The 15,967-nt window shown below is 43.5% G+C and overlaps 2 protein-coding genes across 10 annotated transcripts in view; both read right to left on the reverse strand.

Moving 5' to 3' along the window:
• Window positions 1–561: 561 nt before the first annotated feature.
• On the reverse strand, window positions 562–13,203 carry abcc12 (ATP-binding cassette, sub-family C (CFTR/MRP), member 12). Of its 8 annotated transcripts, none has more exons than XM_041070085.2 (32): window positions 12,976–13,186; window positions 12,043–12,189; window positions 10,932–10,985; window positions 10,582–10,727; window positions 10,325–10,471; window positions 10,001–10,148; window positions 9,114–9,350; window positions 8,819–8,992; window positions 8,553–8,700; window positions 8,161–8,309; window positions 7,922–8,029; window positions 7,588–7,797; window positions 7,439–7,510; window positions 7,238–7,362; window positions 6,641–6,713; window positions 5,656–5,859; window positions 5,421–5,555; window positions 5,242–5,335; window positions 4,798–4,848; window positions 4,575–4,673; window positions 4,391–4,494; window positions 3,919–4,098; window positions 3,583–3,809; window positions 3,369–3,506; window positions 3,071–3,260; window positions 2,906–2,995; window positions 2,553–2,742; window positions 2,216–2,375; window positions 1,944–2,022; window positions 1,524–1,637; window positions 1,265–1,429; window positions 562–1,193 (listed from the first exon to the last, which is right to left on the reverse strand). In XM_041070085.2, the coding sequence occupies exons 3-32, from the start codon at window positions 10,977–10,979 to the stop codon at window positions 1,101–1,103; spliced, it is 4,098 nt and encodes a 1,365-aa protein (XP_040926019.1). In that variant the 5' UTR covers window positions 10,980–10,985; window positions 12,043–12,189; window positions 12,976–13,186; the 3' UTR covers window positions 562–1,100. The 8 variants fall into 8 exon arrangements, 6 of the variants coding, with proteins under 6 accessions (XP_040926019.1, XP_040926021.1, XP_055363356.1 ...); XM_041070087.2 differs by having other exon boundaries at window positions 10,582–10,723; window positions 12,976–13,183; XM_055507381.1 differs by lacking the exon at window positions 12,043–12,189 and having other exon boundaries at window positions 12,976–12,995.
• A 1,127-nt stretch (window positions 13,204–14,330) lies between these two features.
• The window catches only part of cep89 (centrosomal protein 89), a 29,626-nt gene continuing 27,989 nt past the window's right edge, over window positions 14,331–15,967 (reverse strand). For both annotated transcript variants that reach the window (XM_055507383.1, XM_029144633.3), the window contains one exon: window positions 14,331–15,027. In XM_055507383.1, the coding sequence (XP_055363358.1) occupies window positions 14,703–15,027 (325 nt within the window). In that variant the 3' untranslated portion in view covers window positions 14,331–14,702. The remainder of the gene's footprint in view (window positions 15,028–15,967) is intronic.

Consider the following 15,967-nt stretch of genomic DNA (forward strand, 5'->3'; position numbering starts at 1 on the left):
TAGAAATCACAACAATCATGTCTCTTACAAAGAAACAGGTTCACTGGAGACTGGATGTGATAAGTGTTCACAGAGAACAATACCGTTTGATGTTTGGACCCGTTCACAGTGCATTGCAAGGTAAACGTTTGTGCTTGGTTAATCTCCTCATTGGACAGGTAAAGATGAGTGTTTGGCTCACAAGGAGGAATAAAATGAAACAGATGGTCTGTTTAGATGCGGAGGACCTGTTCAGACGTTTGGTGACTGCAAGTGGGAATGTCCAATTTGTTTATCTGAGTAGAACGGAGAACAGGAAACATTTTTTATGCTGCCCTTTCCTGAATGTAACGACTGAAATCAAATCGTCTTCTGGTTAATTTGTCCTGAAGATAAACACAAAACACACCGTTTTTTGTCATATCCACATGTGAACACGTTCTCCACTCAATCTACTAACTGTGCCAGACTAGAGCGCGTCAACCATTCTCACCTTCTACTAGCATTTCTTTAATGCTTTCATCCGTGTGTCTAAGGGACAGTGAGGTCGAATGGTGTAAAAAGAACATGGAGCCACTAGAATAAGCAATGAGCAGTGTTTTATTCATTCAGTACAACGCTAACAGTAGTTTGAAGTTTTTATTAAGGCCTTTTCAATCACTAAGACCTTTTATACTATAACAACATCTTTCACACTGAAGAAAATGTTTTTGACGTAAACATTTCCACAATTTATTGCTCGTGTCTGTGTCAGCATCCGTGTGACTCCAGTCACATTATCTATATATATATACGTTTTTGATATCAAACAACACAACATAATGCATACAGTATGTAGCACATACCTGAGCCTCTCATTTACTGAGTTGCAAAGGAGATCGCAAACATGCGCACATAAAAAATCTATAAATAGTGTATTTTAAATATATCACAGATCATAATGTCAAAACAAAAACAATGTCCATACGAGAGTCATTTCCTGCATTATTATCTAAGTAGTTCCATCATCTTCTAATCTGAACTGCTGCTAAACAGTTCATATTAAAATCTGAGAACACTGATGTTTCTGTAAATCATCAGCTATTATTGCATAAATCCAGTAATGTGTGGCCCGGTGGCGTTCAGGTGTTCACCGTGTTAGCAGCAGCCAGGAGCGAGGAGAACATGGAGCCCGGTCGATGCGTCAGCACATCCGGAGGGTCCAACTCTGCCACCTGTTTGACACAACGCTGTGATTCTGCAGCCGCTTTAGGAAAACACCCATTAGTTTGCCTGCGTGCGTTACCTCTCCTTTGTCCATGACCAGGATGCGATCGGAGTTCAGCACGGTGTTGATGCGATGGGCGATGGTGAGCATGGTGCAGTGACTGAAGGCGTCTTTGATTGTGTTCTGGATCAGGGCGTCCGTTTCCGCATCGATGGAGGCCGTCGCTTCGTCCAGCAGAATAATCTGTCGGAGAGCAGGAGGCGGCACATGACAGAACGCAGCGTTTAGCCAGTGTCCACAAACACAGCAGATACGTCTGTGTCACTGAGCGGCTGACCTTGGAGTTACGGAGAAGCGCTCGAGCCATGCACATCAGCTGTCGCTCTCCCACCGAGAAGTTCTCTCCGTTCTCCAGCACCGGTGCCTGCAGCTGCAAGTCCAGTCTGGAGATCTGAAAAAAGACAACAGCACACAGTTTCATTGCAGCTTCTATCATCATCCATCATGTAGTCCCTCTGATTGCCTTCATGTTATACAGAGTTCTACTCATGTATACTTTAAACTTTGTTTTTTTGGGAAATGTACTTTTAAAATATGATCAGCTGTTCTACAATACAACGTACTAATGACAGCTGCAGACTTGAAGAGGGAGTTCTTCTTCTCTCCTCCTCTGCTTAAATGCATGTGCCTTCAATCTAGACATGCTGGCGCTATTGTGTTTTACAAGGACAAATGATGTTCTGTGCTGGTAATATACCATGTCTTTCATGTAGGTCTGCTCCAGCGCCGTCCAGATCTCCTCATCCGTGTAGTTATCAAAAGGGTCAAGGTTGTACCTGTAGGGAAAAGCAATGGACCGTTACATTAGGTCTCTGTAGCGGACTCTCACAAGGGAGAAGTGTGTGTGTGTGTGTGTGTGTGTGTGTGTGTGTGTGTGTGTGTGTGTGTGTGTGTGTGTGTGTGTGTGTGTGCGTGCGTGCGTGCGTGTGTGTGCGTGCGTGCGTGCGTGTGTGTGTGTGTGTGTGTTACCTGACTGTGCCACTGAACAGCACCGGGTCCTGTGGGATGATGGACAACTTGCTGCGCAGATCGTGCAGACCTATGTTGTTAGTGTCCACGCCGTCTATCAGGATGGTTCCTCCTGCCGGCTCCACCAGCCTGAACAGGCCGACGCCTAGAGATGACTTCCCTTCAAACACAGAAGATAATGTGGCTATGAAATATTAAAACCAGATGTACTGTTTGCATCTAAAACGACATACTGGACAGATCGTTCTGTAACTGTGTCAGCATCAACATTCTCTGAATGACCCATTTGTAATAAACCTTTATGGTCTAGTGTCAACCAGTGCGCTCAGTATCTTACCAGAGCCAGTTCTTCCCACAATGCCCAGCTTCTCTCCAGCTCGGATTACGAAATTGAGCTTGTTAAGGACGATGGGTGTATTCTCTCTGTACCTCATCTTATAGTCCTTGAACGCGATGGATCCGCTCTTCGGCCAGTCGTCTTGTACAGAGGCATCCTTTATGTGCCGGGGAGCCTCCGACTTGCAATTCTGAGCATGAAAAAAATTAAATGAATGAACAATTTTAGCAGAACTTCTTGAGTGATGTAATAGAGTCTTAAACCGCCGTGATGGATGGATGGGTTAGTGGTAGAAGCCATCCAAGCTACTGTGCGCTCATTGTTTTGCGAGTCTGACAAGGCTAAAGCCTGACCTTTATGTATTCTAGCAACCGCTCCACAGAGTTGAACCTTGCCTCCACCTCTGTTGACTGTCTGACCACATACTGAAGAGTGCCTGTCAACTAAAACACATTCCAAAATCACACATTCTGTTTAAAAATGCAGCAAATCTGAATTATTGTGTATGTGCGCAGTACCTGTATGGTGTAGGACAAAGCCAGGCCTTTCAAAGCCGGATCAATGACATTGTTATCGCTGAGTACTACGAACAGAGACACGAACAAGGTCATGAGAGTGGACATGAAGTCGAGCCAGAAGGAGAGCCAGCGCGTCCCAGAGTGGAAGAGCAAATAGTGGTTGGAGTTGATATCGTTCAGAGTCTTGAACCTACAACAGAACAGAGGACAGATGATGAATGGAGATCTTGTTACTGACCAAATCAATAAAGCATAAAACAAGGAATGAGTAAAAGATATTTCAAGATGTAAATCCTACAGTTTTATGTGACTGTCTCTTATGTTGTAGGCGTGGATGGTGCTCAAGCCCTGCAAGGTGGAGGTGGTGAGGGAGATGCAGGGCGAGCGGCTGATGTTCTCCATCCTCTTCATCTGACGGATACTCCTCTGGAACACACTGCAACCGACATGACGCGCACCTTCAATTTCCACTGGAATGCTCGATTTGGCACCTGGCGCACTTCTTCACTTACAAGAGAATGAGGGTGAACAAAGCGCCGATGCAAAGCACAGCGACCAGCATGAGGGGGAAGACAATGGAGATGATGAGTATGGTGCAGGACACCAGCAGACAGAACTGCAAGAAGGGGTCCATGTGGAGGGGGAGCACGCTGTCCACCTCCTCCTGATCCTTAGCAAAGCGGTTGAGGATGCGGCCGGCGGGAGTCGTGTCGAAGAAGCTCATGGGGCTGGAGATAATCTGAGAGGGAGGGAGACACAGAGAAGGAGTCACTGTAGAGTCCGATAGGTCAGCAAGAGGTCAGATTCATACTGTTATTGGTGAAGTTAGGCAGGAGGAGAGCCTTTACCCTCTTGAACATGGTGTCATGGAACTTGCAGGCAGCCTTTAAGGTGACATGAGTGTATAAGTAGCACTTCAGGGCAGCAAGGAGCATGGTGACGATTATCATCACACCGTAAACTGTCTGATACATGTATAGATCTTGGTTGTCTGAGACGTCTCCCGGGTTTGTTGTACTATTGGATGACTGGAACAAAGCAGTGAAAACATCAGATGTCAGAGCTGATGAGACAACGGAAATAAAAAATACATAAAATTATTATAACTGCAAATAGAACTTTTGAGCTTTTGTGACTGTGGTACAAGACTGAATGCATGTGAGATGCTGAGCAGAGGCCTGGCAGGGAATGAGGGACCAGCGCTAAGACTCGTAAGCTGATGTCCTGTCTCCCTCTGCAGGAATCACAGGGCTGGTGTACGATTCAGCCCCACACACTGTACCATTCAGTCACTCAGGTATTATTATCACTGCTGCTCACCCCATTACCCTTCCCTATCCAGAAGCTGAGCCACCAGTTGCTGAAGGCCGTGGAGCCGATCATCAGAATAACGTTGAGCAGGGTGAGGAGGACGAGGATGTAGCCTGCAGCCACACAGACACAAAGCCCGATGAAGCTGCTTGTGCGTCACAGTGTAGACCTAGTTTACATATTGTAAACAGACCTCCAGCTGCCAGGCAGTAGCGATGGTAGATTCTCCAGGAGACAGAGCCTTCTGTGGAGGACTCCTGAGTGACAAGCTGATCACCAGTCTTGACAGCAGCTTCAGAGGAAAAAGGACATCGCACAAGTTTTACAGACACGCTCTGTATTGTATACTGTAACGCTTCTCAGGCCTGTGAATCTCCTGTGATATTTATTCTATGATAGTGAAGTTATAGACTCACATTTCTGGTCGCTAGGGGATCCATCATCCTTCTCATCTGACATGTCGAATGCTACAAAGAAAAATAAGTATGCCTTCATGAGTCCCACAGTGGGCAAATGGCACCTCACAACAGCAACAGGACAGAAAACAGGGAGAAACATACAAACACACATCCATAAACAGAGCAAATGTAGTTAACAGTTCTGATTGTAGAGTCTGATAGCAGCGGGTAGGAAAGATCTGCGATATCGCTCCTTCGCACAGCGAGGGTGGATTAGTCTGTCACTGAAGCTGCTCTCCAGAGCAGACAGTGACTCCTCCAGAGAGTGGTCCAGGATGGATGTGAGTTTAGCCAGTACCTTGAGACCATTTGCATCATAGGAGTTGGCTTAACGTTGTATCTGTGGTGCTTTACAGTATGTGTTAAATGATTTGCTTTCCTGGTCATTGTTCATGTTCTTACCTGGGTTCGATATCCCACTGTCTTTGCGATCCCCCAGCTCCACCTCCTTCATCTCTTCCGTGTCTCGTGTTGATTTCTCCTCTTCTTTCTGAGCCTGTTTAAAATGACCCAACTGCTTAGTCTGAACTGAAAAACGCTAATTTTAATTGTTAGTGCTAATAAATTTGTGTGTGTCTTACTTTGGCCTGTTCTAGCTGGTAGTTAGTTATAAGCTGAGCGTAACGTCCATTAGATTTCACCAGCTCCTGGTGGTTTCCAGTTTCCAGGATCTCCCCATCTTCCAGGACCATGATGTTGTCACAGAACTCCAAATACTAGACAGAAGCGAGGACAACTATGTCAGCATGTGTGTCAGCAACTGCAGGAGAACACATTGATGAATGAGTCCATCATATATAGCTTCTGTTTTTCCACCTGGAGCTGGTGTGTAACCAGAATGATGGACTTTCCCCTCAGCTCCTTCTTGATGCATTCTTCAAAGATGTGTTTTCCCACGTGGGCGTCGACAGCTGACAGCGGATCATCGAGGAGGAAGATGTCTTTATTGGAATACACCGCCCTGGCCAGGCTGATCCTCTGCTTCTGCCCTCCTGACAGATTCAGACCCCGTTCTCCAATCTGACAAGAATCACAAAAAATACCAAGATCGAGTTTCATTTTCTTCCTATTGCCAGCAGAGGGTTCCAAAACACTTACATGTTTTGGTATTTTTAACTTGGTTGTTTTGGTATTAACTAAACCACAAGACATAAAAGCACCAAAGACGTGTTTTAATGGTATGTGCAAACTTTGCTTTCATTTTTTCCAATATACGTTTAAAGATTTATACAAATACTGTGGCACAAACAAATGTGTTTATCAGCTGTTGGCTAATGATCAGCCCTAGGGAAAAGGTTCAGCTTAAAGCTGATAAGGTTTGGTCCAGCTCAGGTTGGGACAACATCAGAGGAGGATATCGTTTGGGTGATTGTTACATACTGTAAGGTTGAAATGAAAATGTTCTACCTCTGAAGTGTTAGTAGCTATGCGTTTTTTTCTTGAGAGAGCAAATGTATAGAGTACCTCCAAAACAAAAGCGACTACTGATGTGCTAAAAAGTGGAATGCGTCTCAAGCCTAAATTAATCATTACGTTTTTGAACCAATGGTATGAGGAAGTTTGTGACAGTGATGTTGATGCATACTGGGTTGTAAGTCTGGTTAGAGATCTGAGAACAGGGCGTTCAGAGAGCAGGACCCGAAACAGTATGTCCTGAAACGTTTATGATGCTCATTCCTTCACGACTTTTGATTTCTCTCTTCCATGTGCATAACCTCTTGGGAGAGATTTTCTCTATTTTCTGTTATTACAGTACTAGAGCTCAGGAGTGAGTGCAGACACAGCATGGCAGAGTTCTCACCTCAGTTTGATCGCCGTACGGGAGGATTTTCAGGTCAGCTCTGAGGCTACACGCATCTAGAGTTCTGTCGTATCTGCAAAGGTACCAGAAGAGTGGCAGATGAAATCAGGGGAAATCAGAGGAAATCAGATGAAATCAGATAAAATCAGATAAAATCATCAAAACACCAATAAATATCTTGAAAAAAACTACATGTGTTCTGCTCAGTACTGTGTGATACACATTTTAGTGTTGCCTTGTGTTGAACCTTTAAAAGTTAAGAAAACTTTAGTGTTTTTTATTTTATTTAGTAACTGCAGGTTCAGGTTCATAAATTACATGTGAAAGTGAAACATTTTAAATAGTCACTGTACAAAGGTTCTGCATAAATAAAACTGCCTTTGACATCTGACATAATGAAACGGTCGCTGTAACCTCAAAAGGAAAACCAACAGCAAGGTTTTGTCACATCATAGTGACGAACGTTGGTAACACATTAACGTCAGAGACGGCCTCTGCTGAAGTAACACCGCTTCCTACTGATTGATTCCTTGTAAATTCCACGGTTGCATGCGTCAGGACCGATCATTTACAGCGTGTAGGTAAGGATGCCGTTACTTGGCCTGGTCGAACGACTCCCCCATCAGTATGTTCTCTTGAACGGTCCCGTGGAAGATCCACGCCTGCTGAGAAACATAGGCAAACGTCCCGTCGGCTCTGACGGAGCCCTGCAGAAGGTGCATCTGCAGCGCGACAGAGAAGAATGTCACATGCTACGCGACGGCTTCATTAGTGGCTCATACAGAACACACGACCTACCTGTTCCAAAATGCTTGAAATGAAGGAGGTCTTCCCACTTCCCACGTTGCCACAGATGCCTAGTAGGCTGCCCTTTAGGAGATAACATCCACGCTGAGCGTTTATCTTCAGCCACATGCATTAAGGTATGAACAGTATGAAACCCCCACCTTAGGTAATGTGAAGGAGATATTCTTCAGAGTTGGCATGATTTCAGTGGTCTCCTTTTGGGAGGCGGCAGCACCGGCTGAGTCGGGTGTGGAGCTTGTTTGGCTGTTGACTTTGGACCAGCTGAGCGTAGCGTTTGTCATCACAATGGCTGAGTCTTTGTCTTTCTTCTGCATGAGGTAGGGGTCGGGATTCTGAAGCAGCAATATTTTCTGAAACAGTTACAGTTACATTACATGTTTTTTCAACGATTTGAAGCACAGCATGTAAAATAAGACTATTACGCTGTTAAAAAGCAAAGCAGGTTCAATTTACAAAGGTGTTGCGACATGTTACCTGCAGTCGTCTTATTGACACCGCAGCTTCTGCCAGAGCCTTTGCAGACATAGGCATCAAACCAAGGCAGAACCTCAGAGAGTTGAAGATGGAAATAGTCGTAAAGGCCTTAAAAAACAAGAAAATAAGCGTGAGGCCTGGATATAGCTTGAAGGTTGAAATCCATAGATCTAGTCAAAATAATCAATAACAGAGCTCAGAGCTAAAACCCCAAACGCAAAGCTTGCTGTGTTACTCACGTCAGATGTGCTGAGGCTGTAGGACAGTGACGTGTGCACAATGAAGGTGAGAACGGTGGCGAGTGTGGGGATGATGCTGGTGATGCTGGTGTTCATACTCTGGACATAACTGACCCTCTTTATCTCTTCCTTCTCAGTCTTCCTTAGACCTATAATGGAGAAATTGTTCATTTTTATTCATTCATTCAGAGTTTATTTATACCTGCCAGAATATGTGATTTAAAGTTGTCAACAGCTGCTACTGTACATAAATTATTTGTCCAAAAGCAGAATAAATACCAAATGTATTTTATATTTCTAGAGCTAACAATAAAGTAAATGTACAATCTAACACCAATTTTCATCATCTCCACATAAAGAAATGACAGATGAGACAACGTCACACCTCATACCTGCTATCTTCTTCTCGAAGGAATCCTCCCAGGCGTACATCTTGATGAGCTTGATGCTGTTGAGAATCTCATTCATTGTGCGAACGCGATTGTCCGTTATCAGCATGGCCTTCCACCTGAACATGTTAATGAGCTTGGCCATGAAAAGCTGAAATTAGAAACGAAAACATTAGTAAAAACACACGGGGACTAAAGCAAGACATCGCCGGCGTATGAAGCTGTCTGCAGACACCAGGGAGCTTCATTTCAGCTTCCACTGCACAGACCTGTACTGGAATGAAGATGAGGTAGGTCACGACTCCTGTTAGTGCAGTCACACCCAGAATGTAGCATGCGTAGACGATGCACCCAATGAGGAGCACGGGGGTAGACAACACAAAGCTCCCAAACAGCGCTGCCTCGAACAATCTGTGGCCATCGTTGGTCAAAACATTTATCATCTGGATGTGGGGGGAAACAGAGAGGCTCAATGGAATATATTAATAGAGAAATGTATGTTCACTGCATGAAAGTATAGGACAACCATACAGTCTAGAACAACATTCTGTAAAGCATGTTTACCTCCCCCATTGAAATGTCGGTGTGCGTCCTCAGAGAGATGACTTTCTGAAAGCCGATTGTGGAGAAGGCGCCTTTGAGCCTGACAGCTGTGCGCAGGTTAAGGGCCCAGAGCAAGGATATAAAGAAGGCTTTGCCGAACTCGGTGGCGAACAGGCCAAAGCATAGACCAATACCATAACCAACATGGGACGATGTCGGGTCCTCGATATAGCTCAAGATCTGATACACCAGAACAGCCTGAGAGGACAGAGACAGAGCGTTCACACAAGCAGGGAGAAATAAAGATATATAAATATCTGACAGCTACTGCAGTTGCTCCTGATATGAATTTATCCTAAACAAATTGAGAACGGGCGTTGGGTCTCTCCAGTTACTCCAGCTTCTCCCAGTCCAAAGCAACGCAGGCAGGTTTAGCATCTCTTTATCTCTAAATGTCCCGTAAGGATGAGAGTGCTTGTTTGTGAGTGAATTGTTTGTTCACCCGCCTCTGGACAAACTCCATCCCCCCCACGATCCTCAACAGTTTGGATAATGGATAGTGGAGGCATAGTTACTGTTTAAATTAAACGATTTTACCTGTCAAACCACTGACAGGTTCATAAAAAGCAAACCATTGTTAAACGTTAAACCAGTGGTTTTCATTATGCAAAATGTTTTTTTTACTTCATTTTGTTCCCAGTGTCTGAGCGGTCAGTGCTTCCTTCCTTCAGTTTACAGTTAACTCTGAGTACTTATACTACATACAAGTCACAGTCACCACACAGTCACATCTGCAGGCAGTGTAGAGTCCCACAATGTACAGTGTTAGACATGGACGATACTGTAGCGGGACCAACAACATGATGATGCAAGTGTAAGTTGGACTAGAAGCAAAGATGACGACTTACTGGGCCCACAAACACCGACACCATGGCACAAACTCCAATTAGGACGGAAATAATTAGCCTGGTTCTCTGAAAGCGAAGGATCACGCGAATCAAAGAGGCGTTCTCCAGGCCTACCCTCGCCACCTCTTCATCCCATAGCTTCTGGAGCCTGGACAACCACAACCACACGCAAGAGTTTAACGTACCGTGTAGACATGACCATTTTAGCCCAATAATAAATATGTTCATTAAGTTGCTAATATTACTCTTCTCTCTGGGATAATCATGATCCCTTTGTTGATTTCTGTGCTGGAATCAAGAGGACACTTCTTCTAATGCATGTACCTCTCTGCACTGGTGTGGGATGAATCGAAAGGGGACAACGTCAAGGAGCTCATGTCGAGCTTATTCCTGAACATGGCCCACATCATTGGGGTCATCCAGGCAAAGGTTGAAAAGGCCAGGAAGCCTGCATTGTCCACTGCGTTGGGTCTAAATACATAAAAGGGAAGATCACACCAGTGGTTAATGCTTTGTAGTGGCTGTAGTGAGTTACTACTGTACATTCAGTATAAATATGAAATGCGTTATTTAAAACTAACTGTGACGTGTCCCATCTGAAGGGTTTGAGGGCCTGAAGGCTCTGGTGATATTTCCCGAACGGTGACGTATGCAGACTTTTGTGGTCGGCCGCATCGCTCTCTTCCTGAGAGTCCCGAGACCCAGTTCTCCAAATGCCATTTTCTGTCTTAGAAAGAGTCAAAGAACGTGAGCCGCACAGAGGATCAGAGAGAGTAGGACGTGTTCGCTTTCATGGTCATTTCCAGCTAAAGACGCTTAGTAGATCAAACACGTGCAACAAAAACACAGGAAGCAAAGACAATAGGTTGGGAAAAGAACTCAGGCACCGAAAGCAACATCTGGTGGAAGCTGCTGTTTGTTTTATACTTACAAAAGAGACTCGCCGACCGCCGTTCTCGAAAGAGTAACCTGTCTTCATTTTGACCTGCAAGAGAAGTAAGTGCATGAAGTCGCTATGTAGCAAAACAGATGTCAACAGGTTATGCCTTATGGAACACATGCCTATACAACATACATCTACAGTATACAACACCTATATGACATATCAGGTGGATTGTTATATTTTCATCATTTATGTATTTCCACCAGTATAATTAAAGTCACAAGCTGCAATTGAAAACATGGGATTGTTAAAATCCTTCAAACTAACGGTTTATACTGGGATGACAGAACCTCTGGGGCCCAAATGCATCATCACTCATCACTTACAGTACATCTTAAAAGCGTGTCAATGAGTTACAGCAGTAATTCTCCTGTCACCTGTATTCACTGCGTGTCAAGGTTTACGCAGCCAAATTAAATGTGCGTCTGTTAAGTTTGTGACCTTTCTCACTGAATAGTAAATTCAAGAAGAGCTGAAAAAGCAATCTTTTACAACCACATGTGTAATAATTACTTATGAAGACAAGTACAGCACAACAGTATACTAGAGGCAATGACACAGCGGTTCTGTGAGTTACTCAAGTCACAGACACACAGACACAGAGCGACAACCTGAACCATTGCACAACAAAATAGCAAAAGCAGAGAACATTTGTTCTCACAGCAGCGAGACGCAACAAAGAATCAGTGGCTGGAAGCTGTTTACACTTCTGTAAATCTGCATCTGGTTTAGTTCAACAGGCAGCGCATACTTTTCCAAATGAATTCTTTCCACGTCAAACAACTTTGCTACAGTAAGTTACGTCCCATCACCTGAGAACGATGGCTATTGAGATGAAAATGAATTCAGTAATAATAATGAGAAAAGTAAAATAATAAGAAAAAAACAGACATTAAAGCGGACATGTCAAACCTACATTTTGTAGGGAATACATGTATTTACAATTGTCACAACCAAAAGTTAAATAAACAAAATGCAGCCACATAACTGTATGAAGACTGAAATGATCAAATCAGATGAGACTACAAAGCAAAGACTAACATAAAATGATTTAAATCACGCCCCTGCTGAAAAAAAGAGCAATGAAACAGGACAATACCTCAGTGTGGAGGACAACTATGCAGCGCCGCTTGTTCCCACTGTGTCTGGAGCGGATTCAGGAGAAACACTTTGCAGCGCGTTAAGCAAGCTGCTTTTATGGAGATCAAAGGTTGGCATGTCCAGAGGTGAACGTCCCTCCTCATTACTTGGAGGGCAACGATATCATTATATGCAGACAGCAAAATCAATTTAAAAGGAAAAAAAAACCTGGAGACTAGCATCAGATTTTGGTTAAATCTAAGAATATAGCATGCTGACAATTGAGAGTGAGCATGATAAAAATTATATATATGATAAAAAGGCTTCAAATATGAAAAACCCCTCTTTCTTTTTCAAATAATACAAATAATACAAAAAATATCAATCATAGGATCGATGGTTCTATTCCTGGCTCCCCTGGTTATGTGCTGATGTCCCCTTGAGCCACACATGGAACCCCAAGTTTACCCTGGTGTGTCAGAAAGCACACACACACACACACACACACACACACACACACACACACACACACACACACACACACACACACACACACACACACACACACACACACACACACTCACACACTCCTGCTACGTGAAGCGCATTTACCATTGAAACAAAGTATATGATTATATGAATGATATTGATATAATCAAACAGAATGATTGATCGATACGTGTATGAGAAGCAGGGCAAAGTCCAGCAGTGTGACAATGTTACAGCTGAACTCTTCAACTGGGAACAACGCAAACACTAAAACTAAAGATACAATGCAAATAAACATAAAATGTTATAGCACGGCAACTACTCATTTATTTCACTTTGGACAGAGTAACTCTATAAAACCTCTTGGTAATGTTGGCCAAGAACTCTGGCTATAAAGCTAAACAACTTTAACCTGAATAGAATGTCAGGTTGTCCTATTTTTTATAAGGTGCATCTGGTTTACCTGTTACAATGTTTCCAGAACCATTCTTGTTACTTCGGGGGGAGGAGGAGGGGATCAAGCTGTCCGTACGACCCAGGAGACCCCCAGGCCAAAACGCTGCCACGGTGTCCTGTACCACTGGCGCCCAGCAGGGGGCCCTCAGGCTGCAGCTCACAGTGGCCTCCTGATCACAGCTGTGCTGGCGTTGAACACGGTCCACTCTGAGTCCAAGTCCTCAGCCTTCAGCGCATCGGACATTCTCCCAGCGGTGGAAGAGAAGGAGTACAGGAGTATGTGGGGTTACTTCAGCTAAGTGTCATCACATCACTATCACAGTGACTTACTCTTTAAGTCTTACGAGTCTTAAGAGTTTCAGTGAGAGTGACGGGAACGCTTGCTGCAAAATGTGTTCAGTTTTAGCAAGTGGAAAAAAAAGAATCTCTAACAGGGATTTTTACGAGACAGTTACATTGTTAGTAATTGGACACTGTTAACTGGAGAACTTTGGTAATAATGTGTCTTTCTTCTAACCTTGAAGAGCAGAGAGTCCATTCATCTAAATGTGTGTACAGACAGACAGACAGACAGACAGACACACACACACACACACACACACACACACACACACACACACACACACACACACACACACACACACACACACACTGATTTTAACAATCTGATGAGTGTCAGTTAAAAACAGAGTTTCGTGATTGTGTGATCGATGTTTGTATTAGACAGACCACCTTTTTATGTGGAAATTGTGCTTTCATTTAAGTTAACGTAAAAAAATGGGGAACCCTCTGTTAGCGGTAGTTACCTGCGGCCTTTTAGGCTTTTTGCTTGTGTTGAGCTTCCAGTTATTCATTTCCTTATTTTTGAGAATGTCCCAAACTGGGCAGTGTTTTGCTAACTACAGTATGTGGTTGGGACAGGCTCCTCTTTAGTTTTTAACTACTTCTTACTAAATGCAGACACAGCATTCAGATTGACTCCCATGCATTTCATCTGTTTTATTAGTCTCGGGGTAAAAAAAGCTTAGCTATTGTTGACCTGGACATGCAACAGCTGCTCAGCTATTCGTTTCATTGTGTATTAGCCTAGGAAAATAGAATGAAAAGTACTGTAATTCCTGACTGGTTAAAGCTACTTTGCCACCTGAAATTCGGGCTGACCTCTACACCAAGTATTATTATAAGACCACAGCACTGCTCAGTGTTCATCAGTAGGAACTAGGCAGGCATCGGCTTTGTGGTTTCAGTCCAATACTGCAGGCCTGTGTGTAGCATTCATTTTCCTTTCTAATTATGTCAGCCGACTCAGCAATACACTGTACAAAAACACATAACTTAGCCAATAAAAACTGTAAAGCATAATTTCTCATTACATGTATTTTGTTTATTAATTGCGAAATAATCAAATTATTTAAAGTACTGTCAACAGTGTCTCTTACAAATAAGTCATTTTGATTGATTTGAGGACTATTACATAAGATATTGATCACACACACATTCAGTAAGAAAGCTTATAAAATATGTTGTACTCAGCATTGTCTATAAAACCCTGAGACTATTATAAGTTACTGAATTACAATGTTCATTGGCTTTACTGTCAAAGGAAGCTAATATAAAAACTAATTTGATTTCAAAGCAGGTGAAATCAGTTTTGAATATTAGACAGATTTAATATGTGAAGCATGCGCTGATTGCTTATCTGTAAACACCCAGCTATTTTCTTTAATATGAGTTTCAACAATAGAAATCAAGCCCATGCTTCTGCTTCTCATCTGAAGAGTTCTTTCGGGGATCTGAGTCAGATATAAATATGGACTTTCGCTGAAGCAGTGAGCTTTGATCAGAGGTGAAGGGTGCCGGCCCCGAGCCGTGAGGCTGATTCTGCACGGATGAAGCGGTCCCAGCAGGAGGCTGATATGGCCGACCAGGAGAGGCACTGCAAGAAAGGGCCCAGCTGTGGAGGTCGGCAGCGAGCCGCGAGTCCACAAGACTCTCCTTCATCTGGTGGTTTTCCCTGGTTGCCGCTTGCCAGACTGTCTCCAGCTCCTCTTCCACTTGTCTGGGGAAAAAAATGCAAAAAGGTGAGCAGACTGAGAATGTGCTACGCACATTGCGTAGACTGTGGGTTTACCGTGCAGCCAGGATGGACACGAGGCTCCGTCATGCGTCACAGTGGCTGCTTCTACAGTAGTCGTTTCGGTTGACCGCAAAAAACGCAACTTTCTCTGGAAGTACATGGTTTCATGTGTATTCTATCTAAATGTTGGTTTAAACTAGTGGTACTGTATGTGCTGATTTCTACTGCGCAATTGTCTCTAATGATTACCATTAAAGTGCGGAAAGGGGAGTGGAGGGTGACCACAATACCTCACAGCTCCACATTGGCACAACAGAAAAAGAAGCTCAGGACTCCTCATTCCCTCCTATGCAAACACACAGGCTGCTGGGAATACAACTGCATGCATCATTTCCTCTCCCAATTATTTTTAAAGTAGTGCCTGAAGCCCTGTGTTTTGTACTCGAAATGCAGAACGACTCCAATAGACACTGTGATAGGACAACATAATTTTTGTGATTGGTCACAGTTATGTGTTTATTCTTTCTAATTTCTCAAAAATAACATGTAATTGTCTGTTTTTCTATGGCATGCTTTAAAGTTGCTTTAGAGTAGATTACTGTGAAGTTTACTTAAAAATGTGTGCTCAATGAACAGTTGCGTGGGTGATTTTTCAGCTTTACATATTTTTTGTGGCGATACACAGAACACGGCTGTGGGATTCCAATTAAATGCGGCTTTCAATCTGCAAAGAGGAGAAGGACTCTCCAGACTGCAATGATGATTTCAGTAGTAAAAAAAAGGAAAAAGTGACATTTCAAGAAAAGGCAAGAATCGCTAACTGTTTGAGATCAAACACATTTCACTGCTGCCATGTGGCACTTTCCAGAGAGCACTTTGCAAATGCTTAATGCTGCAGCGACTCCACAGCGGGCTGTTTAAC

Source organism: Betta splendens, chromosome 3 (assembly GCF_900634795.4).
Source record: "Betta splendens chromosome 3, fBetSpl5.4, whole genome shotgun sequence".
In the NCBI taxonomy this organism is placed as follows: Eukaryota; Metazoa; Chordata; class Actinopteri; order Anabantiformes; family Osphronemidae; genus Betta; species Betta splendens.